General features: G+C 35.7%; 6 protein-coding genes across 6 annotated transcripts; 1 reads left to right on the top strand and 5 right to left on the bottom strand.

Moving 5' to 3' along the window:
• Window positions 1-6,931: 6,931 nt before the first annotated feature.
• Window positions 6,932-9,193, bottom strand: LOC108223854 (uncharacterized). Its single transcript, XM_017398295.2, has 2 exons — window positions 9,012-9,193; window positions 6,932-8,797 (listed from the first exon to the last, which is right to left on the bottom strand). The coding sequence occupies exon 2, from the start codon at window positions 8,794-8,796 to the stop codon at window positions 7,744-7,746; it is 1,053 nt and encodes a 350-aa protein (XP_017253784.2). The 5' UTR covers window position 8,797; window positions 9,012-9,193; the 3' UTR covers window positions 6,932-7,743.
• Window positions 9,194-10,731: 1,538 nt separating this feature from the next.
• Window positions 10,732-12,012, bottom strand: LOC108223855 (abscisic acid receptor PYL4). The gene has a single exon (XM_017398296.2). It carries the CDS (start codon window positions 11,702-11,704, stop codon window positions 11,081-11,083), a length of 624 nt encoding a protein of 207 aa, XP_017253785.1. The 5' UTR covers window positions 11,705-12,012; the 3' UTR covers window positions 10,732-11,080.
• A 2,574-nt stretch (window positions 12,013-14,586) lies between these two features.
• On the top strand, window positions 14,587-15,894 carry LOC108222420 (uncharacterized protein At5g01610). Its single transcript, XM_017396343.2, has 3 exons — window positions 14,587-14,801; window positions 15,178-15,232; window positions 15,393-15,894. Exons 1-3 carry the CDS (start codon window positions 14,715-14,717, stop codon window positions 15,761-15,763), a joined length of 513 nt encoding a protein of 170 aa, XP_017251832.1. The 5' UTR covers window positions 14,587-14,714; the 3' UTR covers window positions 15,764-15,894.
• A 402-nt stretch (window positions 15,895-16,296) lies between these two features.
• On the bottom strand, window positions 16,297-17,783 carry LOC108221098 (uncharacterized mitochondrial carrier C8C9.12c). The gene is made up of 2 exons (XM_017395000.2): window positions 16,881-17,783; window positions 16,297-16,636 (listed from the first exon to the last, which is right to left on the bottom strand). The coding sequence occupies exons 1-2, from the start codon at window positions 17,637-17,639 to the stop codon at window positions 16,436-16,438; spliced, it is 960 nt and encodes a 319-aa protein (XP_017250489.1). The 5' UTR covers window positions 17,640-17,783; the 3' UTR covers window positions 16,297-16,435.
• A 1,429-nt stretch (window positions 17,784-19,212) lies between these two features.
• LOC108219781 (small ribosomal subunit protein eS4-like) lies at window positions 19,213-21,787 on the bottom strand. The gene is made up of 5 exons (XM_017393294.2): window positions 21,647-21,787; window positions 20,916-20,993; window positions 20,645-20,825; window positions 20,112-20,209; window positions 19,213-19,840 (listed from the first exon to the last, which is right to left on the bottom strand). Exons 1-5 carry the CDS (start codon window positions 21,647-21,649, stop codon window positions 19,406-19,408), a joined length of 795 nt encoding a protein of 264 aa, XP_017248783.1. The 5' UTR covers window positions 21,650-21,787; the 3' UTR covers window positions 19,213-19,405.
• A 1,089-nt stretch (window positions 21,788-22,876) lies between these two features.
• LOC108223858 (protein TIC 56, chloroplastic) lies at window positions 22,877-26,071 on the bottom strand. The gene is made up of 5 exons (XM_017398307.2): window positions 25,219-26,071; window positions 24,273-24,470; window positions 23,795-24,077; window positions 23,425-23,587; window positions 22,877-23,312 (listed from the first exon to the last, which is right to left on the bottom strand). The coding sequence occupies exons 1-5, from the start codon at window positions 25,898-25,900 to the stop codon at window positions 23,148-23,150; spliced, it is 1,491 nt and encodes a 496-aa protein (XP_017253796.1). The 5' UTR covers window positions 25,901-26,071; the 3' UTR covers window positions 22,877-23,147.
• Window positions 26,072-27,013: the final 942 nt, after the last annotated feature.

Genomic DNA, 27,013 nt, shown 5'->3' on the forward strand with positions numbered 1-27,013 from the left:
ACTACATAAATTGATGAACCGACAGAATATACCAATTTTTATTATTGATACCCTCCATCGAGAAAAATGTGGATCAACCAGCTCCGGGTGTGCATGGGGGATGAATTCTAAAAGAGTCGAGACACACATGATAAATAACAACGCGATTCAAGCAGCAGGCCACTTGCAACTTGCAATACAAATCAGAGTTTTATAACCACTCGTTCGTAATCGTTCCGGCTATAAAGCTGGTCCATATTTCCGTAAAGCAAAAACCAAGTAAAAAATAAAATAAAATACTAGAAGGCTCCTCAAGTTGCATTATTTTCCTTTATTATATCCTTTGTCGTCTAACGATGGATGTGTTTCTTACGTAAAATAATATTACAGGCCAGCCGAAGCTTATAGAATAGCGATGTAGAAGATGCAAGTTGCAGGTCTCAACTTGGCAAGTTGCGAATTAAAGAAAAGGAGTATTCGTGATTGTCAACACAACAGCTGCAACAGCTTGCAAGTTGGTCATAACAAGATTGTCAAGTTGCAAAGAATGGTTGTTTGTATATTCTTGCTTTTTTCTCTTTTTATTATGATAACATTAAACATGCATGTATTTAGATATATAACATGCCAACGGTGTGTTAAAACTCAAAAGCTAAAATCTTGTGCACGGTTTTCTGCAATATTGGTCCTAGAAGCATGAGAACTATATTGTGCTTTAATTTAAACCGTTCTCTAAAATTCAAATAAATTACATGCAATTACCAGATTATTTGTTTTTACTTACAGAAATATTATCATATTTAATATTAGTGGAAAAAGAAAACTAGGATTGTTGACCGTGGAAATCCTCAAAAAGAGTTGTGCAACTCTGATAATATTTAAATAATCAGTTTTCACTGATTATTATTTGCGGGTAACTAACATAAATTAACATAATAATATAATAATAATATCTTTAAAAAACATAATAATGATAATAATAATAATAATATACAAGATTTTTTTTTTGCTAATTAAGATTATTTATTTATATATTGTCATAAGGTCACTAATTAGCAAAATTAAATTATATAAAATCGGTGAAAAAGTTCAAACATGTTGTAAATCTTGTAATATACACAACGATATAAAGTATAAAGATGATAGAAGAAGTAGAGAGAAAGTAGTTGTATTTCAGAATATTTCAGAATAGAATTCATTTCAACTGAACCACCTATTTATAGAGGTTGGTTGGTGAATCTTCCTGACTAAGCTTTACAATACTTCTAGGTTAAGTATTACAAATCTTCTCGACTAAGTATCGTAAGTCTTCCTCGATAAGCTATGCGAGTCTTCCTTAGTAAGTATCGTAAGTCTTCCTCGATAAGCTGTACGAGTCTTCCTTAGTAAGTTTCGCCAGACTTACTTGATAAGCTCTGCGAGTCTTCTTGACTAAGCTTTTGACAATCACTTACTATTATATTATTTTATAACACTCCCCCTTGATTGTCAAATGCGAGTTATCATAGAGATTGACTGTCTCGTTAAAACCTTGCAAGGAAAAACCCAGTGGGATAAAAACCTTGTCGAAGGAAAAAGAGTACAGTCTCCCCCTGAATAAAATCATTCACATTTTAACATTCTGATCTAGCAGACTCCTTAATCTTCGCATACCCATATTACTTCGTAACTTCTCAAATGTTGATGTTGGTAATGACTTTGTAAGTATATCCGCCAGGTTATCGCATGAACGAACTTGTTGCACATCAATATCACCATTTTCTTGAAGCTCATGAGTATAGAAGAACTTTGGTAATATGTGTTTTGTTCGGTCTCCTTTAATATATCCTTCCTTCAGTTGTTTAATGCATGCTGAGTTGTCCTCGAATAAAACTGTAGGGCTGTTTGAAATACTTGATAATCCACATGATTCTCTAATATGTTGAATGACAGACCTTAGCCAAATACATTCTCTACTTGCTTCATGAATTGCTAGTAACTCTGCGTGGTTTGATGAAGTTGCAGCCATAGTCTGCTTTGTAGATTTCCAAGAGATAGCAGTACCACAATATGTAAATAGGTAACCTGTTTGTGATCGCCCAAAGTGAGGATCTGACATGTATCCAGCATCTGCATATCCAACTAGCTGTGATCTTGAATTGTTGGGGAAGAATAGCCCAAGATCAATTGTTCCACGTAAATATCTAAATATATGTTTGATCCCATCCCAATGCCTTTTAGTTGGGTTAGAACTAAATCTTGCCAACAGGTTCACAGCAAACGCAATATCAGGTCTCGTATTATTCGCAAGATACATAAGAGCTCCAATTGCACTAAGGTAGGGAATTTCAGGTCTGAGTGCATCTTCATCCTGTTTTCTAGGACGGAAGGGATCTTTTTCAACCTCAAGAGAACGAATAACCATTGGCGTGGTTAGTGGATGAGCTTTGTTCATGTAGAATCGATCAAGAATCTTTCCAGTGTAGTTTGATTGATGAACAAATATGCCTGAGGATAAGTGTTCCACTTGTATACCTAAACAAAATTTTGTCTTTCCAAGATCTTTTATTTCAAACTCATTTTTCAAATAGTTAGTAGCATTAGTAATATCTTCAGAAGTACCAACAATATTCAAATCATCCACATATACAGCAATAATAACAAAACCAGTTTGTGAACGTTTAATGAAAACACAAGGACATACCTGGTTATTGACATATCCATCATTCAATAGGTATTCACTAAGCCTGTTGTACCACATACGACCAGACTGTCTCAAACCATATAATGATCGTTGTAATTTAACAGAATATAAATGACGAGGCTTAGTGTCCTCTATTCTTAATCCTTCAGGGATTTTCATATAAATATCACTATCAAGTGATCCATATAGGTATGCTGTTACAACATCCATCAAACGTGTTTCCAGTTTTTCCATACAAGCCATACCTATTAGAAAACGAAAAGTAACTCCATCCATTACAGGAGAGTATGTTTCCTGGTAATCAAATCCAGGCCTTTGAGAGAATCCCTGGGCCACTAGCCGGGCTTTATATCTCACAATTTCATTTCTCTCATTTCGTTTTCGTACAAATACCCATCTGTTCCCAACTGGAACTACACCATCTGGTGTTCGGACTGCAGGTCCAAATACATTTCTCTTGCGCAATGATTGCAATTCTTCCTGGATTGCAATTTTCCATTTTGGCCAATCATCTCTTTGTCGACATTCTTCCACACTTTGTGGTTCAGGATCGGAATTCATAATAACATTAAATGCCACGGAAAAAGCATACACATCATCAATTTCAGTACTTTCACGATCCAGTAATTTTCCGTTATGTACATAACTCATTGAGATCTCATAATTCTCAGGTGCCTTTGCTTCTATGGAAGCATTTGCCACTTCTGGGGCATGTGCCACTTCTGGGGCAATTTCCTCTTCAGGAGGATTTGTTACAGCCGCTTCAGGGGCTTGAACCTCTTTAGGAGGTAATACCACTTCTGGGGTATTTTCTAAAACTTTTGCCTCTTCTGGGGCAACTCTAATCAATTTCCGTTTTCGTGGTACAATATCTTTTGCACCAATAGGTCTACCATGCTTTTGGCGTGGTTTTGATTCACCAATCAATTCCTCTGAAATTGATTTATTACCAGGAATTTCAATCCTGGCCGGAGCATTAACAGCAGGTATATATGATTTCACAATATTTCTAGAATCATTAAAAGCATCTGGCATTTGATTAGCAATATTTTGCATATGTATAATTCTTTGAACCTCAGATTCACATTGTTTGGTACGTGGATCAATAGCATTTAATCCTGAGGCATTCCACGATATTTCTGAGTTCAATTTATGCAAAACTTTATCTCTGTTAGGTCCAATCAGACGTAGAAGGGGGGGGGGGGTTGAATACGTCGTACCAATTTCTTCGATTTAATTTAATTGCGGATAATCTTATTTCAGTCCATGTTAAATCAATCGTAAATAAATAACTCCAGCAAGTCGGGGAATATTCTTGTATTAGAAATAATCCTCGGGTGCTACAAATTCCAACACAAGTGTCGGCTGCAGAGACTACAATCACTCTATTACAAACTCTCGATAAATACGATCTTCTAATTTAACTCTCGAGAATGTGTATAGTGTGTGCACTTACAAAGTGTGTAGTTGTTTTCAAATGAAAACACAAAGCTCTATTTATAGGCTTTCCAACAACTAACCATGGTTAACGAGTTCGTCCAGGACGACTTAGATTTACAAAAATAAATCTAACACAGAATGAATCATGGGTGGCCCCACTTTCATATACATATATATAAATATATACATATATATGTAAGTTGCGCCAAGTGCATATGTGCACACCACTGAGAGTCAAACTTGGCGCCTGGTCAAAGTTGGCGCCAGTAATGCACTGTGTCCCTGACTTAGAAGATTTCTGAACTTCATGAACTTGCACTAGAAATCCAATTTGAAGTCGCAACCTTTGACCAAGTCAAAGGTTGCGCTTCACTCTCCAACAGCCTTCACTGTAATGCCTTAGAAACAATTTGAGTGAACTTGCGCTAGATGAGCTTTTGTAGTCGAAACCTTTGACTTGGTCAAAGGTTGCGCTCAAGAGCGGTTCCCCTGTGTCCCTTGTATCATACTTAGAAATTCTAGCACATCATAAGTCTTGTGCATATGTACGAAGCGCAAGCTTTGACTTTTCAAAGTCAAAGTTTGCGCCTAAGCACAACTGAGTTCCCTGTGATGTACTTGGACAATTTTACAAGTCTTTCATTTGAGTAAGAATTAAATATACATATATATACAATTAATTGTGTTAAGTTAATTACTTGAATTATTTAAACTCAAATAATTCACAATTAATATATATATATATATATATATCTAATTAATAATTTCCTTTGGCAATAAATCCTGGAGCAGCTCGATTGACTTGATCAATTAATTCGTTGATCGAATCTATTGAATATTTTCGTACGTCCTGACGTCCTGTGCACTGGTCTGGTTCACGAACGACTCGAACTGAAATAATTCTTTGAATCCTTTGCTTGATAATATACTTGATCAGTCATTCCGGGTTAGATGTTGCTTCGATAAATTTGATTATAAATAATCAAATTAAATATACTGGAATCTTCTGGTCTTTGATACTTGATCTTCAGGCAATCTTGATAGCAGAAACATATTGAACTTTATTCTTCACTGAGGCTTGAACATGTTAATGAACTTCTTCCAGTGGACGGATGCTCGTCTCAGATATCTTGATTGTCTTTGTCTGTTCGTATCGAATCTCCAACCTGTAGATTCCTGTATAATACTTATGTATTGTTTCCTGTCTTTTGTTGTGTTGAGTTATCGTAATTACAGTTACGTTACATTATGCTTTACAATCTCCCCCTAATGTAGGGAACATAGATTCATCAAAATGACAATCAGCATACCGAGCAGTAAAAACATCACCAGTTAATGGTTCCAGATACCTTATAATAGACGGGGAATCAAAACCAACATATATACCGATTCTCCTTTGAGGTCCCATTTTAGTTCTTTGTGGTGGTGATATAGGAACATATACAGCACAACCAAAAACTTTTAAATGAGAGATATTGGGTACTTGACCGTGAACTAATTCTTGAGGGGATTGTTTATGATAAACAGAAGGTCTTATCCTAATTATACTTGCAGCATGAAGTATTGCATGACCCCAAACAGATATAGGTAGCCTCGCTCTTAGTAGTAAGGGACGAGCAATAAGTTGAAGTCTTTTGATTAGGGATTCTGCTAAACCATTTTGTGTATGTACGTGAGCTACCGGGTGTTCGACTGAGATTCCTACTGACATACAATAATCATTAAAGGTAGCAGATGTAAATTCAGCAGCATTATCTAGTCGGATTGATTTAATGGGATGATCAGGAAATTGAGCTCGCAGTTTAATTATTTGGGAAAGTAATTTGGCAAAGGCTGTATTACGGGTTGCAAGTAGACATACATGGGACCATCTAGTTGACGCATCAATTAAAACCATAAAGTACCTAAATGGGCCAGAAGATGGATGAATAGGCCCACAAATGTCACCTTGAATTCTTTCTAAGAATTTTGGGGACTCAGTTTGAAGCTTAACAGGGGATGGTCGGACAATCAGTTTTCCTAAAGAACATGCTGAACAAGGAAGTTCATCTCTAGGTATAACTGTTTGATTTTTAAGAGGGTGTCCTATAGAGTTTTCGATAATACGGCGCATAGGGGTGGCAATTTCGGGTAATGGGTCGGGTTCGTGTCGGGTTGGATGTACCTAGTTTTTTTTTATCCCAACCCGAACCCGACCCGAACCCGAAACGGGTTGAAAAAGTGTGACACGAACCCGACCTGGTAGGTACTTGAATTACCCGAAACTGACCCGAAATGACCCGAAAATTTGAATAAAACAATAAAAATAAATTAGAAAATTAAAAAATTAATAGTCTGGTCAAAAACAACCAGAAGAAACCATAGAAGCTGGCTTTCAAATCCTCTCTGCTATGAATGATGAGCTCTGCGATCCCACCTATGGTCCACACCACCTACTTATGATTTCAATTCCAACCGTAACACTACTTGAGCTGTTTTGAACAATCAGTCTTTGAGCAATTATTCGAATGGGGAGGTATCGTATGATTCGACAACAGGGTCAGTTGCTCTGCACTTTGAGATGGGTGGTGTTGCTCTTGATGAAGCTAGGCTGAGGTATAATTGATATGGCTTTGTAAAATCAGAAGAAGGAGATGATTTTATATTTTTGTGAAGAGGCAGAATGGAGTCGTCAGTATGAAAGAGGCGGAATGATTATTCTTGGTTCCTAATAGGGTTTGAATCGATGTAATTATGGATTGGGCCTCACAGCTGGGTTACTGACTCCGGATCGCACTTTGCAGGCTGGAAGATGTAATATATATGTCAATATATAATATATAATATATAATATATAATATATATAATATTAAAATAAACAGGTCGGGTTCGGGTATTTCGGGTCAACCCGAAAATGACCCGATTTTTTCGGGTATATTTTTACCCAACCCGAACCCGACCCGAAAGTCAAAAACCCCGACCCTAATTCGTATTTTTTCGAGTCGGTTTCGGGTCGTGCTTCGGGTCGTGTCGGATTTTGCCACCCCTAACGGCGCATCATAGATATTCCTGGATGACCAAGCCTTTCGTGCCAGAGGGAAAGTAGTTTTGGGTCTGTAACTTTGGGGACGTTGACACTATGGGTTTCAATAACTCTTATTCTTGTAACATATAATCCTGAAGAAACTGAGTGAAACTTTTCTAAGACCCTTTTATTGTCAACGGTGTTTGAGGTGATGAGAAGATATTCTTTTTCATTCTCATTAGTAGTTTCAACGTGAAACCCATTAAGACGAATATCTTTAAAACTCAGTAGATTTCTAGTTGACTTGCTAGAGTATAGAGCATCTTGTATATGTATATGTGTCTTATTTGGTAGAATAAAACTAGCTTCCCCAAAACCCTCTATTATATTTGATGTACCCGATACCGTCCAGACATGTGAATTGGTTTTAGTCAATTGTGAGAAGTATTTCTGACTCTGTAAAATAGTGTGTGTGGTTGCGCTGTCAACAATGCATGTATCTTCCATCTCTATACATATATAAATATAAAACATCTTCATTAAAAACACAACGAGTACATAGGATAACAACATAAAACAAATACATAAAAACGAGTACATGAAGGAAATACATAAAGTAAGACAATACATATGAAGGCTAGTCGTCTAAACCATAATAAAGGTTAGCACCAATATCTATTTCATTTGAGGCCTTGTTGACTGGTTCCTTAACTAGATTATAATTAGCAAAGTTTGTTTCCACTCTCTTTCCAGTATTCTTTTTGAATGACTCGTAGAGATCAACAAGATGTTTGGGTGTACGACAAGTACGTTGCCAGTGTCCCTCAGTTCCGCACCTATGACATATGTCTCGTTTCTCTCCTTCTTGGGGTGCCTTTCCTTTATTTGGCACTTCACGTTGGCACTTGTTGTAACCATCACGTTGCCACTTCTGGTGGCCAGAGTTGTAACCATCTCGTTGCCACTTCAGGTGATCAGAATGATATTGATTGCGAAACCGACCACGGAAATTTCCACATCCACGGTTTCGTCCATAACCTCGTCCTCCTCTATGCCCTTTCCCACGTTCATTCTTCAGGAATGACGTGTTGTGTACTTCAGGTAACTGGGCAGAGCCTGTGGGACGTATCTGATGGTTTTTCAATAGCAACTCATTATTCTTTTCAGCCACAAGAAGGAGAGATATCAGCTCACCATATTTCTGAAAATTCCGCTCCCTATATTGTTGAGCTAGGATCATAGTGTTGGGGTGAAAGGTTGAGAGGGTCTTTTCAATCATTTCAGCATTGGTAATATTTTCACCACATAAAATTAATTTTGAGCTTATCTTGAAAAGAGCTGAATTATATTCAGCTACAGATTTAAAATCCTGTAGCCTCAAATTAATCCAGTCATATCGGGCGGATGGCAAGTGAACAAGTTTCTGGTGATCAAATCTATCTTTAAGATTATTCCAAAGGGTGAGTGGATTTTTGATAGTGAGGTATTCAGATTTTAGGTCTTCGTGGATGTGATGTCTAAGAAAGATAATTGCTTTCGCATTTTGTTCAACGGTTGGGATTTTTTCTGGGTCAATAGTATCTTTTAGGCCATTAGCACTAAGGTGTAATTCCGCATCAAGGACCCATGATAGATAATTATTTCCAGAGACATCCAAGGCAACGAACTCTAATTTTGCAAGATTCGTCATTCTGAATTTTCAACATAAATGTTTAATATATGATATAATAATATAACATGCTGGTGAACAAATAATTAATCATGTGTCACATAATAAAATTTGTAGTGCATATATTACAATTAAGCGACATGAATCTTTAACTTTAAACAATAATATACACATGCTCAAAAACTATAATAATAAAGGAGATGTTAATAACAAAACGAGATATAGTTCGAACGTACCTTCTTCGTCGAAATAGATTTTGGATAATAACTTGCACACCTTTATTGAAACAAAGCTCGGGCAGAGACTCGTGCTGATAACGTGTTGTAAATCTTGTAATATACACAACGATATAAAGTATAAAGATGATAGAAGAAGTAGAGAGAAAGTAGTTGTATTTCAGAATATTTCAGAATAGAATTCATTTCAACTGAACCACCTATTTATAGAGGTTGGTTGGTGAATCTTCCTGACTAAGCTTTACAATACTTCTAGGTTATGTATTACAAATCTTCTCGACTAAGTATCGTAAGTCTTCCTCGATAAGCTATGCGAGTCTTCCTTAGTAAGTATCGTAAGTCTTCCTCGATAAGCTGTACGAGTCTTCCTTAGTAAGTTTCGCCAGACTTACTTGATAAGCTCTGCGAGTCTTCTTGACTAAGCTTTTGACAATCACTTACTATTATATTATTTTAGAGTAAATGACAAAGTGGTGGCCGAAATTTGTCAAATTTTACAAAATGGTGGCTGGACTTCGAAAACTACAAAATGGTGTCTGGAGTTCACTTCCGCCTTTTAAAAAGGTGGCGGCCGTTAAGTTCAGTTAATTTCCACCGTTAACTCCAAAAAATAAAACTAAAAAAGGGTAAAAAAGAAAATCACCCCAAAACAACCTCCATCTATCTCCATCTCCCTCATTTCATTTTCTCTCTCTTAAAAACACCCGACTCCTTCCCTTTCTTTCATATGATTTCTAGACTCCCGAGAGAGAAGTCAAGCGCGGTGTGTCCAGATTATGGGTTTCATTTATATTTAGCCTTCCTGCCAAAATGAGATGCAATGAAAAACAAATGGTACACTAGTATTGTAATGTTCTTGACAATATGCTTCTCCTAAATACTTATGAAGTAGCTCAAAGCGGGCTAATCTAGTTCAGAAATTTATGCAGCACTTACTTTCTCTGTTCAGCCTTTTCTTCTTGAGCAAAAGCATGATGATCAAAACTGATATTTCTGTTAATAATGTTGGAATTGATATGAATAGCTCAGATATATGTATGTAAGCACATTAGAGTTTCCAAGAAACAAGAGAAAGTTGAGAGTTTTGGATTTGGGGATAATCAATTGATTTAGGGATAATCAGTTGAGAGTTTTTAACCCGAAACCCGCTTTTGCCCCTTTTTTTTAATTTTTTTTCGGAGTTAACGGAGGAAATTAACGGAGTTTGACGGCCGCCACTTTTTTAAAAGGCGGAAGTGAACTCCAGCCACCATTCTGTAGTTTTCAAAGTCTAGCCATCATTCTGTAAAATTTGGCAAACATCAGCCATCACTTTGTTATTTACTCATTATTTTATAACAAAACACTTATAATTTTCAAACTGTTGAGCTAGTTGCTCCGATGCAAATGCAGTACTCATTAATGCAATAAATAAAACCACCGTGCTCTATCAAGTTGTCACACTCCACAACTTCCATTGATCTTCTGCCCCATTCAGATCCCGTAATATCAACCGCATATATATTAAGCAATTAAGATGACTTGCAATTGTTAGTGAATATTACCATTCCAATTTCAACTCCAAATAATTAACCGGCATGTTCGCTTGAATTTTCCGATAAAAACTGATATCAAAGAATGAAAGAATCAAACTTTCATCACTATTTTACAGAAGCTAGCACCCATGAACTGAGAGTTCACTGAACATGAAGAACTTTGAACAAATATATGATCTTAAACATCAAGAAAGCAACTTAATCATCCATTAAATAAAAACCGGTCAACATCTATACAATCGCAAGAAATCTTTACGTTACACGGTTCTACAACCGATCACAAATGAACAATTAACACCGGCACATCACATTAGGCACTGAATCCTCATCAGCTGTCGAAAGCTCTTTTGGAAATATTTAAGGTACAGCCTGGATCACGAGATTTCAATCAAACCGATACAAAAATATATTAAAATCTCATCATCCCCGTTCATTCAGACCGGATTGAAATCTCGTGATCCAAACGATCGTTAAATATAACCTGGGGTAACCAAATGCTGTCATCGCTCAGGTTATTAAACGAATCTCGTGTGTTTAATTTCGCTTTGATAATTTGTTGGCGATCTGCGTAAGTGACTGAAAATTGCACTTAACAATAGTATCAACAAACACACAAGTTTCCTCTTTAGTATTACCTGGCGGAATATCAACAACGTAAGATTCAACCACCACTGTTCCATTACCTGACGGCGCTTCATGTAACGTCGTCACCGATTTATAATTCGCCAGTCTATGGTCCCCACCCACCACGCTAAAGCTGATCACGTGTTGTTCCTCGTCTAGAATCTCGAGCCTCTCGGTGCTACTCGCGGCCGGGAGGCCGGAGATGACGTGGACTTGCCGGAGTGAGCCTACTTTACCGTCACCGACTAGGAGGTGACAGCTCTTGACAAAGTGTTTGTACGCTTGTGGGTTGTCGAAGCGGCGAACGAGGGACCAGATGGAGGAGATGGGGGCGGAGATTTGCTGGATCACGGCGGAGCAACACTGGTCGGGGCCCACTTGGTGGTTGTGGTAGACGGCGACCGAGTTGGGGACTTGGTGGGTGCATGGTAGAGGGTTGCGACGTTGATATTCTTTAGTGGCGGTGGTAGGGTTAGGGTTAGGGTTGATTCTTTGGAGTACAATAGATGAGGATCTTTGTTGATTGGAATGCATTGTGTGTGTTTGTGTTTTTGCTCTCTCTTTTGTGAGAGCTAAAGAGATTAGAAAATTTTAGTTTGGGGATGATATGAAGAGAGAGTGTGTATATATATTGTTTGTTTGTGAGGTTTCTTTAACTTTCTATCTTTGTTTAAAGATGGTGGGCAACTAAGAGGTGATATATGTATTTATATTGGTTTGTATATGTAAAAAGCAAATAGGAGGTGGAGGGGGAGACAAGGAGGGTTGGTTGGGTTTTGGATCTCTTCAAAGTTCAAACTTTGAAGATGAAGATGATGGGTTATAGGGGAATTCATGTGAGCTTCATAATATATACTTTCAACTTGGTTTTTTCAAATGACCAAAATAGCCCCTCACTTTTGCAGAACACAAACTTAGAAATTATCTCTAATTTTGTTTCTTCTTCTTAAAGGAGCTTTGAAGCAGTAGTACAAAATCATGTGAGGTAGTACACAAAATTAATATTATGTTTGTGTCATTTTCTAACATGGATTTATATCTATTCAGTCACATATCAATGTAGCACTAGTTGGGGTGTCAATATTTATATATTTACCATTTGCAATTTTATTAATATGAATCATGCAAATTCAATATATGTTAAAGATTATTTTAAATTTCTTGAATTAAAAGTATTTGGACACGATTGATTCAAACAAGATTTTATTTATTGAGATCGAAGAAGCAACATTATTTATTAAACGAGAAATAGCTGGGAAGATTGGAGGGTTAAGCAAGTCAATTCATCCAATAGAATCCGTCCTTCAACTTGTGCATAAAAAAAAGATGCAAATAGGGTCTCAACTGCCCACAGAAGATTAAAGAAAGAAAGAGCCAAATTGACAGAGAAAAGAGATAAGGCTTCTCTCTCTCCTGCCCTCTCTTTACGCCCAAGTTCATATTATACATATTTTCAATAAGTCAAGCAAGCTGACCATCTCATTTTCCATGGACATCATGTGCCTTCCACTTTCTTCTTCTCGTTTCTTTTCCTATTATAATATCACCACTTGCAGTGTGTTTAGATGGTATATTTAAGTACGTATGGTACCGCTTGAATTGGTTGATATCTGAATGCACATTCATGTGATGCATTTATTTTTGTATGCAACACAGATAGCGTGTTGTGCTTATTATATTTTAATTTTTTTAAAACCAGTCAGGGTGTAATAATTTTGTGACATGTTTAGACAAGTAATTAATCGGACTAAGAATACATATTAAGAAAAAATTATATATGTACTCAATAATAAAATTTAAATATTATATAGTGTTAGCAGTCTTGCGTGAAGCCGGATTCGAAAGATGCATCGATTTAGTTATAGCACAATCTATACTGTACTATCCTATACTATACTATAATAAGCCAACATGGGTATAATTTGTAGTCCTAAGTTTTAGTTATATTTTTTGGTTTGGTACTCTCCCTTTGGTACTACAAGTCAACAAATGTGGAGTCTATTAGTCTTACATTGTTAAACAGTTTCAAATATTAAAAACACTCCTAACAATATCTTATCATATAATATTTCATTAAAAAATTATAATGATGTTATATATAAAATTATAAATAATAATTTTGAATATCTTTTTTTAACAAGAAGCTTTATATAACTCTTATTAACTTTAACGTGTTCTATATCAATATAAACACCACACATTACATAACCCTTTCTAATTCTAATCTTAAAAGTTTCTGTTGTCAAAAAAATCAACATTACATAATTATGTTGAAATTCGATTGATTAGATTACTGAATCTTTCAAATGTATTACAAGATCGTCTATGTTCGGAAAAAATTTGAATTTTCTGATTTTTTTTAATTTTTAAATCTACATGTACTAAAATCGGATTAAATGTATTTTATATATATATATATATATATATATATATATGTTAGGTTTGTCCATTTTCAAGTAATCGGGAGAGAATATAGTCAGTCGAATAATATAATTTAATTAAATTCAATCTATTAATATTAAAATACTAATAAAATGATGTTAAAATTTAAATTATAAATAATAAATTATGAACTATATACCCGCCCGTGCTTGGCACGGGTTAAAGGCTAGTATCAAATTATACATTATCCGTTTCCGTCGAAACTCAACTTAAACGGCCGGGCTAGCTTTTTATAACACCAGCACGACTAAGCTATGTATTTAAATGTTTAGTGTGGACTTTTGTTTTTTAAATTTAATAATATTCATTTTCTCTTTGTTATTTCAAGTTCGAAAGTCTTAAAAAAAAATATTTGAAGTTATAGATAATTTGTGAAAATGTCTTTTCATTTTTATATAATACTCCTTCCGTTCCTTTATTTTAGTAGTTTTGACTTTTTACACGTATTTTGAGGTGCAAAAAACATATTTTTACATATTATTTTCGAATTTTTTTTTCTGAATAAAAATATGGATGACTTTTATTCAAAAAAAAGAAAATTTGAAAAGTAATATGTATAATTATGTCTTTTGTGCACTTCAAATTACCTGCACAAAATCAAAACGACTAACATAAAAGAACGCATGGAGTATAACATTTTATGAAGATTAAAAAATATATTATTTTCTGAAAAAAAATTCACTAAAACATGGATTTGCTAAACGAATAGATTGTTTTTATGCAATTTAAAATTTTGATATCAAGATCAATTACAATTAGTGATCCAAATTCGGATATCCAAATTTAGGATGAGATCCAAATCTTATTCCAATCACGTGATCTAAATATAAATTCAGATTATTTATAAATTCAGATTATTTATTTTTATTATATTCATGTATGTACTTTGATGTTATTTTTATTGGGAGCTGTAATTTTGTCCTGCATGCACTTATATACCACCTTAATCGTAATATGTTGTTATTCTCACAAACATGGCGCAATTGTAGATGCCACTGGGAAAGAGGACCGTCTATCAGACTATCATCAGAGTTTAGGGCAAAAAGAAGAATTTCAATTTCACATTTAAAATAAATAATTCTGCTATTAAATATTGTAACTAATGGATCAAATATTTGGCAAGGTAGGTGGTTATTGGTTTAATCAAAAAGCCACCAAGGAGCTTGATTCTGTGAGCAATAATATCAATGTAAGATCAAATATATATCCTTAGCCTCTTTCTTGATAATCTTGATTACCTATATATTTCATGTAAATGATAAATGTGTGCGTTTTGTTTTATTTTTTTGAGGATTTTGCATTACAATTGTGTGTATCTCTAGTTTTGTTGAATTATATGAAAGATAAATTCTTGAATAATGTTTGCATGTAAATTCTGTTTTTTTGACAATTTAGAGTTTTGGTTGGGTGTGAATTTTCTCAGCTATGTCTATCAACATGAAGAAATTTTTTTGCTGCTAGCATTATAGCTTTCATTTCAATTTCATCAAATATTTAAATTGTTGGGCCCTAGAGAAATTATCCACAAATTTGTTCTATATGATGATCTTTTCTTCTTCTGTTAGACGGTGTCAAACAATATTGACAATGGAGCCAAATGGTTGGTCGGCAAAGTAACAGGTATGCATTGTGCACTCATCCGTTCAGACATTATTATTACTAGAACATATTTCAGCTACTAGAACATTTCAAACATCTCAATAAATGATCAATTTTTTCCCTTTATCATGACATGATATCATATTTTGGGATGCTTATCAATGCAAAATTTTCTCTACAGGTAAAGTGCAAAAGCCATTGCCAGATCTTCTCAAGGAGTTTGACTTGCCATTAGGCATCTTCCCTCTTGTTGTGACCAGCTACGAGTTCGATGAAGGAACAAAAAGATTAGAAGTGCATGTATCTTCAGTCTGTGAAGTAGCTTACAAGGACTCGTCTGCCTTGCGCTTCTCCACCAATGTGTCTGGATATCTGGAGAAAGGAAAGTTTACAGATATAGAGGGATTGAAAACCAAGGTGATGCTTTGGGTAAAAGTAACATGCTTGGCCACTGAAGGGTCAAAGCTCCATGTCACAGCAGGACTGAAGAAGACAAGAAGTAGGGATGCTTATGAGGTTCAACATGAGGGAGTTGCTGTTGATAAATTCTGAGCGGGTCAGATTTACTTGTATATATGATCACAGTATTTCTAGCATCTTTTTATCCCCTTCGGATCCTTTTCCTTGTTTTAAAATTCACTATTATGATTATACAATTAAAGACTATGTTTGAAGATAAAAAATTTCTGATCTTTAAGTCCGAGTCTTCACCTCATTCATAGAATGCCATAATAAGATAAAGAAGAATTTAGGTTATCAAAGTAGATCCTAGATCAAAAAATTGCTAGCTGTGGCCTTGGTTTTAGATGCGAAACAGAAAAAGATGACAGACAGGCGCTCTGGAAACAAATGCATTCTAGCCATTACGCCTCTATACAGAGATTGTCTGCTTGAATGAACTAACCGTAACATTACTATAGCCAAGGTCCAAATCTGGAATACACAATTAGAAACAAAGTATAAAAGGAACTACTTCAAATAACCATTTAGAGCATGGGATCCATGGGTGATGGGTGGTGAATTTTATTGGTTTACAGCATATTCACAATTCTCTGAACCCCATCTTCCCCATGTATATATTGAGATTTACAATGACCAGGTACATTTTACAAAGTTATATTTGACCTATACTTCAGCAAGTTTATGAACAAGAAACACCTTACTTAACTAACCAGATTGAGATTCATTTTAGCAAATCTGACTTCCCCCCTAAATTCCAATCAATCAGGCTTGTTTGCCATTCAGTTCTTGAAAGAAACTCTTAGCAGCTTCATAAGTAGACCAGCATATTGCAGCGGCAGGTGCATGAAAAAGCATTCTCGGAACCCAGCCTCTCATGAGTCCAGCATATCCATCCTTCTTCACAATGCTTTGTATAACATCACCAATTGAACAACTAGAAAATCTATCACATCCGCAGACACCCTGGTCATGTAAGAAACATTGACAAAACATAATTGTAATCGCACGTGTTGAAATTTTCAGAAACTAACTTAAAACATTTAGTAAGATCTCCTTGGGTGCTCCTATAGGTTGAATGTTAACAGATCTACAAGAAATGGCTGTCAGAGTGTCAGGTGCACAATATAATTAGCAACCAGTTATGAACTGTTAGTTCAACAAATCTGACACATAAATTATATGATTATAATTTATAATTCTTGTTTACCTGACACTGAAGCCGAGTTTTTACAACATCCAGAGGATTGGTTACAGCAGCAGCCAATCCACCAGCAGCCGCTCCAGCTGTTGCATGAACCAACAAGGTCTCATCATCAGCTACACTATCGGGTGAAAGCTCCATCAAGCCCTTCTTAGCAGCCTCATATGCTGCAAAATGAACTGCTGTAAAAGGAGCATTCATCAAAACAGTAGTCCTATAAGACACATAGAATGCTCCAAATCCTTCTTCAACCAGCACCTTCTTCACACAATCCCCTACACCTTTATAAGGACTGTTCTTCAACTGCAGCCTCTGTTTCACAACATCCATTGGTGTGATCATGGCATCACTAGCAACAGTAGCGAAAACACCAGAAACAGCATGAACAGCTGAATTATTAGGGCTTCCATGAGCTAATAAAGATTTCTTGAAAGTCTCGTAAACTGAGAAGTATACAGCATGTGCTGGCCCTGCACCAATACCCATTGCAGCAATGCCCCTGTATAATCCTGCAGGACCTTCAATCCTCAAGATTGAGCTGAGAGATTGCCTGAGATTAATCACTGGCCCTGAGTAAGAAGTTGATGATGACCCCATTACTTGCATTCTTGTTTTTAAGGTGTCTATTGGGAACATGGCCATGTGTTCAACTGAGCCAGCGACTGAGCCAGCAACCATAAATTGCCAGAATTTAAGGCCATCATGAGTCGATGGCAAAACCGCGATTTCTGGGTAGAAATCAGCAGTGGTGACTGTGGTGGTCATGGTAAGACCAAACAGTAGGGTGATAGATTATATTGGACAGTGGGAAGAGTACTGTGTCTTCCCTTTCATATGATGTTTTTAGGCAAATGTTTTATTACTACTATGAATTATCTCCAGTCAAAAACGGATGTTTTAATGGAAGAGGCGTACATACATATAATTTATCTTCATACTCTATACTCTATAAGTAAGATATTCCGCATTTTAATTATATTCATACTTTGTGAGATACATCGGATATGTTTGATTTATTTTGGTATCGCTTTCCGAGTGAATTGTGATGGCTTGTTGCCATACACAAGAATGCATGAATTATTATGATGAGAATTTGGAGAAGAAAAAGACTTTAATAAAACAAAATTATGAGAAAGATGGGAGTAGAAAATAAGAATGAAGCTGTCAGATAGTGGAGATGAGCATTTTTCTTTCTCATCTTTTGGGGAGACAAGAGAAGATTAGATTTTGGATATGAAAACGAAACAACCTTTATACCATTAATCCATTATCATCCTTCAGGAGGTGTATCAGTTTAGTTATCTAGCTCGAACGAATGGGCAGTGTTTGAGTATCAATATTTGTATGACTTTTCGAGAAAAGAAAAACAAATCAGAGAGAGATCAGCTCTGTATATGCCATAATACAGCTCTGTATATGAGATAATGCAGTTCCTTAAGGTAGAATATCAGATTATGTACTTACCACAAGCCTTTACTTGAAGCAAGTGATTGTCTTTACAAACTCTTGCTATTGCTGACTATGGAGCTCGATCTGCAATCGCAATCGCGGCTTCACTTTCAAGACAAAAGCAAGAAGATAGAACTACTGCAGCGTCTTTGACGCGTGGTAGCCACAAGTCCTTTCGTTCTTGCAATTATCTTCCATTTAAGTAGTAGAAAGTAGCCTGATATCATCATTATCATATATTTCGGAACCAAAGACATGCAGCAGCAAAGTAGTAAATTGACAAGGAGAAGATTATCATCCTCTAGTCAAAAACAAACAAATGTCCCTCAAGAATCGAACTGTCACTGTAAAGCCTATAGGATCAGACAAATATGTTAGATTCTTGACCAGCGTGAAGAGTAAGAACTATGAATTCTGTGTCTCTGCAAGCTAATGGTTATCGTCGACCTCGCTTTTCCCTGCATAATCCATTTTTTACTCAAAGTACACATTACTATTCACTCCGAAAACAATGTCCATTTCAATATCAGACTAAAATTACACAGATAATTTGGCAATGGCAAACCACACACCTCAGCCTGCATCCTCAGTTTGTTTAGACAAACATTAGTACGCAAGATAGAAGTAAAGATGAGATCATGCCATAACAGTTATTATTTCTGTCATATTTAAGCCTTTCAAAAACCTACAATATATGCAATATTCACTCCATTAGTGATTATTTATGCCCAAGCCCAAGGTAGTCACAATTATATTCAAACAGCAACAATCGGTAACAAGGAGTATCGAGATGCCTGCCAGGCTGCCGCTGCACAATGATTAAGCAATGCTAATTTCAATTTTAAATAAATATAAAGCTGATGACAATAAAGTACAAATTAAGGACTGCTGAGTTGAAAAGTTTTCTATTCTGACCAAAATTAATAGAGTTCAACCAAATTTGGAACTAAATCTTTCACAATTTTCAGTTCAACAGAGAACAAAACTTAATTTCAAAAGCATAAATCCTATGGTAGCCAGATAACAACCACCTGCTTGTAAAATTAGCAGATAAAACTCTGCTAAAAATTTGTTCACACAATTTATGCAGTTGTCGCAGCCTGGGCAGCAGTCCTCTTCCTGGCCTCCTCAATGATGGTCAATTTGATACCCTTGCCTTTGGGAAGAGACACCCATGGCTTTGAACCCTTTCCAAGAGTAAAGACATTCCCTAAACGAGTAGCAAATTCATGACCAAGTGCATCCTGAATGTGAACAGTCTCAAAGCTCCCCTTATGCTTCTCCCTGTTCTTGAGAATCCCTACCCGTCCTGTATTTCTTCCTCCGGTCACCATGACAACATTGCCAACATCAAACTTAATAAAGTCAACAATTTTGTTTGCCTCCAAGTCAAGTTTGATGGTATCATTAGCTTTGATGAGTGGATCAGGATAGCGGATAGTTCGCCCATCATAGGTATTGATGTATGGAATACCTTTCTGACCAAACTGGACTGATCTCACTTTGCACAGCTTAAACTGTCAAGGGTGAACACAACTATTTATCAAACTGGACAAGTTAGTCCACAAAATATCCTTATCAACAATGTTAACATTCACAAGGAGATATAGAATTTGAACATATGAAATCTAGAAGGTATTTAAAAGGAAATATTACCATTGTAGAACTGTATGCAAACAAAGTTAATACACACTCTAATTCCAGCCAATAGACCATTGTCGTTAAAATAGATATAGTCTCACATCTAGCACATCCCTTGAATCAAATTAATTAGGTAAATAGACATACCTTTGACTCCTCGTCTCTAACAGAGTGTAAGCGGAATCGGCCTTTGGTGTCATAGAGGAGACGGAAGTTCTCGTTGGTCTTGGGAATTGACACAACATCTGGTGATCAAGTACATGCAAGTTAATGTAAAATTGTCATCACAACATAGCTACAGAAGTCGTTTTTTTATTATGCATCACATACTAATTTACTTAAAATATATAGGTAACAGTGCACCATACGCTACAACTGGATACAAATATCCCAGTTCTAACAGTTGGTTGTCATGTAAAGTAAAACTTTTTTTTAATTTAAGTTAGTCTGTACAGAACATCATTATAAAGCCTTTAGTTGCACTAGGAAGGTTTGTACAGAACTGAATATAACTGTAACAGGAAACTAGCATTGGTAACTTGCACTACACAAGTCTATACTACATTAAATAGGTCAGATATAAACTACTCCAAGAAAACTACATGTTATAGTGATCACGTAAACTATATGTAAAGGAATATAATAATGCCAATTAGTATGAGGTGAATAAACATGCATACCCATGAAACCAGCTGGATAGGTCTTGTCAGTCCTGACCTTCCCATCAACAAGGACATGACGCTGCATCAAAATGGACTGGACTTCACGATAAGTGAGAGCATACTTCAGCTTGTTTCGCAATATAAGGATCAAAGGCAAGCATTCTCTGGATTTATGGGGTCCAGATGAAGGCTTGGGAGCCTGAATAAACAAATTTCAATATGGTTAGAAACAACTGTTTAGAGTACACAATAAGCAATAAACATAGGAACAGAGTTTAAAGGGACTTACAAATGCACCACCAAGTTTGTCAAGCATCCAATGCTTAGGCGCATTGAGCCTCTTCAAATGCTTCTTAAGACCTCTCGCCTATATCAAACCAGAACCGAGCTCAGATTAAAATACATTATAACTTAATTTGCCATCCTACTACGCAAAACAAGTAACCAAAAATTCATTGATCAGAACGCTTGCTCAAAAATATCAAGAGCCATATGCCACCCCTTAAAAACAAGTCCTAAAAATTTATATTGCTCTACATCTCATACATACACATTTATCTAATCTACATTTCCAGAATATAGCAACACATTATACAATCATTGCAAACACAATCAACAATTTAAAAGTGCTGCATCAAATTGTCCATACCCCACCCCTATCACTGTCTGATCAACATAAATTATAAAAAAAATTGCTACATTTTTATAATTTTGCAAATCTTCAGCCAAAATTATCAAGATTGGATAGAAAATAGCTCCGCGTGCTACACACATATTACATAGCATTAATTCAATACAACCTACCGATTCGAGATTTGCTAAAGTTAATAATTTAAATTAACATAATCTTAGATCCAAATAAAAACAATTACTCAGAATCACACAACAAATCAATCATTCGAGCTTGCAAAAGCAATGAGATGAGTGAATACAGAGACATATTCATCAAATTGGAGTGATTACATACACGTATACATTCAGGTGATATACAAGAGAGATGAGAATTAGTAAGTAACTGACCATAGCTGTTTCGCTGGATTAATTAAAACGCCGGTGTTGCAGCTGCGCCTCCCTCAAATCCGTTTGTAAATGGCAGCGAACACTAAACCCTAGATGACCCTCTCTTTGGTTTTATATTGCAGCCCCCTAAACTGTGTTTATTTGGGTACGGGTTTGGTTTTTGTTCTATTGGGCTTCGTTTAGGCCCTTTTCTTTTGAACCAATATTTAGCCCACAAGAAATTTTGTCTCTCTTTTCTTTTTTTGGTTATCTTTTATTTTTTGAATGAAATTACCGCAAATCTACATAATTGGAAATGAAGGGGAAAATATTAGGGATTTCTCATATCATTCGATCCCCATTTTCTCCATCTAATCTAATAGATTAAATATTAAAAAGTTGTTCAAAATATTAAAATATTTTATTTAAAACACATATTATTCTATTATAATTTCATTTTAAAATAAAATTAAATATTAAAATATATGATGAAATAAAATTTCGGACAAAATACTTTTGAAAAAACAATAAATATTATAAGTCATATAACATATTACAAACTAGTAAATACTCTATATAACCGCTTTAAAACGGTATTCTAAAAATTCCCGATTAATCTCCTATAAGGTCGGCCACCGATTTGATTTCTGAAATCCGATTAATTCTTATATATATTTCTTAATCGAAGTTTATATGATAAATTATTAAAATTAAAATACTATATTATTTTAAATATGAATAATTATAGAGTTTATGCATATAGTAAATATATTAGTTACTAAATAGCTAATATAATAATAACTAAATATTAAATAATATCTTAATATTAAAATAAATCCAATTTTCACTCCGATTAATCCCTGAATCGGTAGCTCAACCGATTAGGTCCGATTCCCGATTTTTGTAATACTGCTTTAAAATAATAATTCCATCAATTTACCAATTTTTTCTTATATTTCACACTTCTTTATACATATTTATTAACCTCCTACCAACCTCAATTGATTGGCGCTCTCTTTGTTATATTATATTATATATTATAAATTTTATTTTCTTATAAAGTATAAAATAAATTTATCTGTACAAATAAATTGAAAGATTTTCTTTGTTTACAAATAAGTTCTTACTTATAAATAACAAATAACATTTTTAAGCTAACTCAAAACTCTCCACCATACAATGCCGTCAAAGACTTGCCTCACAGAAATTATAAAGATCACTTTTAAATTTTAGATGTCCTTGTCAGTGATATGATTAAAAACGAATTCAATTCTATAGATGTTGCTCTCAAAAGCAACCACTAGTTCCCATTCCCATACATACTATGAAAGTCGTGTATCTTCAATTTTACATGATACACAAGGATAATCACATCACATTATAAATTCAATTTGGATATGGATATGAAAACATGTATATCCAGGTCATGCTCCCATAAGAATTAAGATGAAGAAAGACCTATATGCTTAAAACCTTGGACCATAAGAACTCACCCCCTCCCCAGAACTTCCTCCCATTACACTCACGATTTATTCTTAATCTTTTCTTCCCGTATCTTTTTGCGTCTCTCAAGCCTTTCAAAATAATCAGCTTCAAGTTTCTTCATAAACGGTTTGAAGCCTGGCATTGCTTCCTTCAGTACGCTCACTACTTCATCGTTAAGGTTTATAAAGCATTCAAAAAGTTCCTGCATTGACAAGTTTTAAGGGAAAAACAAATATTTGTGTTCCAATTAATGCATGTCCGCAATAATTTCCTGCACAATAGTTCTGAATGCACATTACAGCAAATAGAATTACCTCCATTTCCTCATTCCACTGTTGAATATATGGTGGACCAGTAGTGAAGGAACCAAGTGGCTCACGGTACCACTTACCACTATAAGTTATCTGATCCATAGCTTGTTCTACACTTAGAACTTCCCATGGCCTCAAACCAGGTATAGCTTTAGCCAATTGGAGCCTTTTCAATAGAAGAAATGGGAAGGATTACATATACTAATTAGGATGTGTTTAAAATTTTATTGTATCAGGACTGTTTAAAATATAGGGAACATGAACATAAAAAAACAATGGCTACTATATCAAGTTACTTGTCCTACTCAAGTTTTGAGTTATGTCAGACTCTTTTAACGATGCAGCAAAGAAAAGTAGACAGCTGTAAAGATACCTCAGATCTTTAGGAATGTATTTGTTTGGCATGTGATCATTTTCCAATATAGATGTGAGCTCAGAACCACTGGCCCAAAGAAATAAGGCATGGCTAGGAATTCTTACACCCGGCCAGACACCATCATTAGCTTCTAGTACAGTCAAATCACGTCTCTTGCTCTCATAAGCTTCGTCTTGGAGCTGCTTATAAGATTTCTTCTCGAAACCCTTTAAAGGCGCCCAAGGAGGTATACCTTTTTGGAGTTTATGGAGAAAAGCGGTTGCAGCAGCACCTAGCCTAACTGAAAATTCAGCCTAATAAGTACAGGATGTCGGATACTTGGAGAGAGATACTAAAAAATACATTCCGAATGGACTTCCTAATGAATGAATGATAGAAAAACAGAAAAGAAAGGACAAGAATAAACAGAAAATTTAAAGAAATATAATCTGAAAGGCTTAAACTTTAACTTGGCTCAACATAATTATCTACCAACCTTCCCATGTGGCAACTGCACGTTCCATGCCATAAATCATGCCAATAGGTGCCCATTCATCCATATCCTCCCCCCAAACAAAGGTGTGTTTATCAATGATTCCAGCACCCCAGGCAGTCTTAAGCTGGATAAGTTCCATCGGACCTCTAGTACGTCCCAACCGGTCCTTGTAGAACCAACCTCCGGTCTTCATGATAACTACAATCATGACATCACATGTCAACAGTAATCCAGAAGTGTTGTAATATTTACAGCCTTATAATAGTATGAAAAACAATCTAAAAAACTTCTTAATCACAACTGGATAGTGATAACACTCGTGCCGGTAGAAACTTCTTAGCAAACAGAAAAAGCACCAGAATTATGGCCTTTAAGCATGATGATGAAATGTATTAAGAATGGAATGCAAAATTGTAAACAGAAATATAGGTGAAAGATAATGATGCAAGCAAAAAGAGTGCGAATTTCTATATAAATGTTTGCAAAGGAAATGAGCAGGAGGTAGCAATGATCAATCATTCCTAAATTGGTGGAATTGGGATTTGAGCTCTAGTACATAGTTGTTTGAATGGAATAGGACTGAATTAATGAACGAAAATTAATGTATCATTACCCCTATAGTAAGAATTTCATTCAATGCTCACCCCATCTCATCCCCCCCAATCTAAAAGAAATGTTCTTATTCTAGAGAATAGAACTTACCTCGCTAAACAAAATTGAAGACACTACCAATGGCAAATTATTCACATAACTTAAGCTACTACCATATGGTCCATACTCCATATAATCCACATAAAACAAAATGTATCTAGGAAACAAGCAATCATCTTAAATTCTTCATACACATTCATCATTATTATTTAACAAACCAACTCCATCCACTAGCAACTAGAACCGAAACAAAAAAATCACAACGAAGATAAAGCTAAATTGCTCAAAAACTCACAATCATAATATCGTTTCTCAAGCCGCTTATACCCAATAGCTTGCGCAGCATCAATAGGCCTCCCAGGCGGATACGGCCGTTGCTGAAACCCCCAAAGTCCAAAAAAGAACTGCTTAGTAAAATCCCAAAACTTATTATCCGCCTCCCTCTGTGTCAACGCCTTTCTCGGCATTGGCCTACCATCCAAACCAATCACATGAGGAACATCTCTCCAATACTTCTTATCCTCCTTACGAAACGGAGTCTCATTTTCTTTCAACTCCATCTCATTAAGCATATCAGCAATTTTCTCAGCCTGTGCCAAGAACTGCACAACCGGGCTGCTTCGAAACTCACTCCACCACTTCTCATTCTCCTCAATCTCTTCCTGAGTTGGGTTCTCTTTCTTTTCAACAAGTGGGTCTTCATTCATTAGCCTATCAATTTCCGGGTCGTGTCGAAAATCGGGTCGGTTTTCGCATTCCCAGTAGAATTGGTCCAGCATTTGCCTGTACTTTCCGGGTTTTTTTTCTTCCGGGTCGGGTGTATCGGGGTTCGAGGCTGTAATTGAGGCGAAAAGCGGGGATTTGGGCTGGGGTTTAAAGGGGTTTAGGGAATCGAAAAATGGGGTAATGGGTTGAAATGGGTTGGGTGGTTTCTTGAACCAGTTTTCTCCAAATGGGTTGAAATTTATTGACGCCATTGTTCTAAAGATTGGAGCTTTTTTGCACAGAGGTGATGAAGAAGGCGGAGGTGCTTATGGGTGAGAAACTGTGGTATTCATTTGGAACTTGATGATAGATGCAGCCGGGTTTATCAAGGTGTATGTAGGAGTAGGAGTAGGAGTATCAGATAATGACGGGGTTTCGGCCCCAAATAACCAACTTTAGGCTAAAAAAGCCCCAAATAACCAAATATCCGAAATATGGCCCTTACTGACCAGCAGAGACGTTACTTAAGTAGCGTTTTTGTTAAAACACCAAAACGCTACATCGTGTAGCGTCCCGGTTAATTAATTTTTTTAAAAAAGCTTAAACGCTACACGTAATAGCGTCTGACTAATATATAAAACATATTTAAAACAAAACGCTACAGGCTGTAGCGTTTTCACCTAATTATTTTTTTAAAATGTTTAAAATAAAAACGCTAGACGCATTAGCGTCTGGCCAATATATAAAATATATTTTAACACAAAACGCTACTGGCTATAGCGTTTTCATCTAACTATTTTTTTTTAAGATGTTTAAAACGTTGATTTTTAATAGGCATATTAAATTTCTTTTAATTTAAAAACGCATTTGTTTGAATTAAAAATGATTTGTAAAATGCATATTGAATTTGTAAAATGTATATTAAATTAAAAATGTATATTAAAAATGATTTGTAAAAATATCAAATCTTTTTTGATGGAAATTTGAATTAAAACCTTGCATTAATTTAAGTTAAATTAAAGTATAAAATTATCATTCCGCCGGCGTCTCGGCTTCAGGGCCTTCGGCCCTTCAGCCTCGCTTAATTAGGGTTTAGGCTCGAGGGAGTAGGGCCTACCGGCCCTACACCCTCAATCCTAAATCCTAACCGTCGGCCAATTTATATACAGTATAAATTAATCTTTCTAAAACCCTAAACCTAAACCCTAAATGTTAACAGTTATAAAATTATCATTCCGCCGGCGTCTCGGCTTCAGGGCCTTCGGCCCTTCAGCCTCGCTTAATTAGGGTTTAGGCTCGAGGGAGTAGGGCCTACCGGCCCCTACACCCTCAATCCTAAACCCTAACCGTCGGCCAATTTATATACAGTATGAATTAATCTTTCT

This window comes from Daucus carota, chromosome 5, assembly GCF_001625215.2.
Source record: "Daucus carota subsp. sativus chromosome 5, DH1 v3.0, whole genome shotgun sequence".
NCBI lineage: Eukaryota > Viridiplantae > Streptophyta > Magnoliopsida > Apiales > Apiaceae > Daucus > Daucus carota.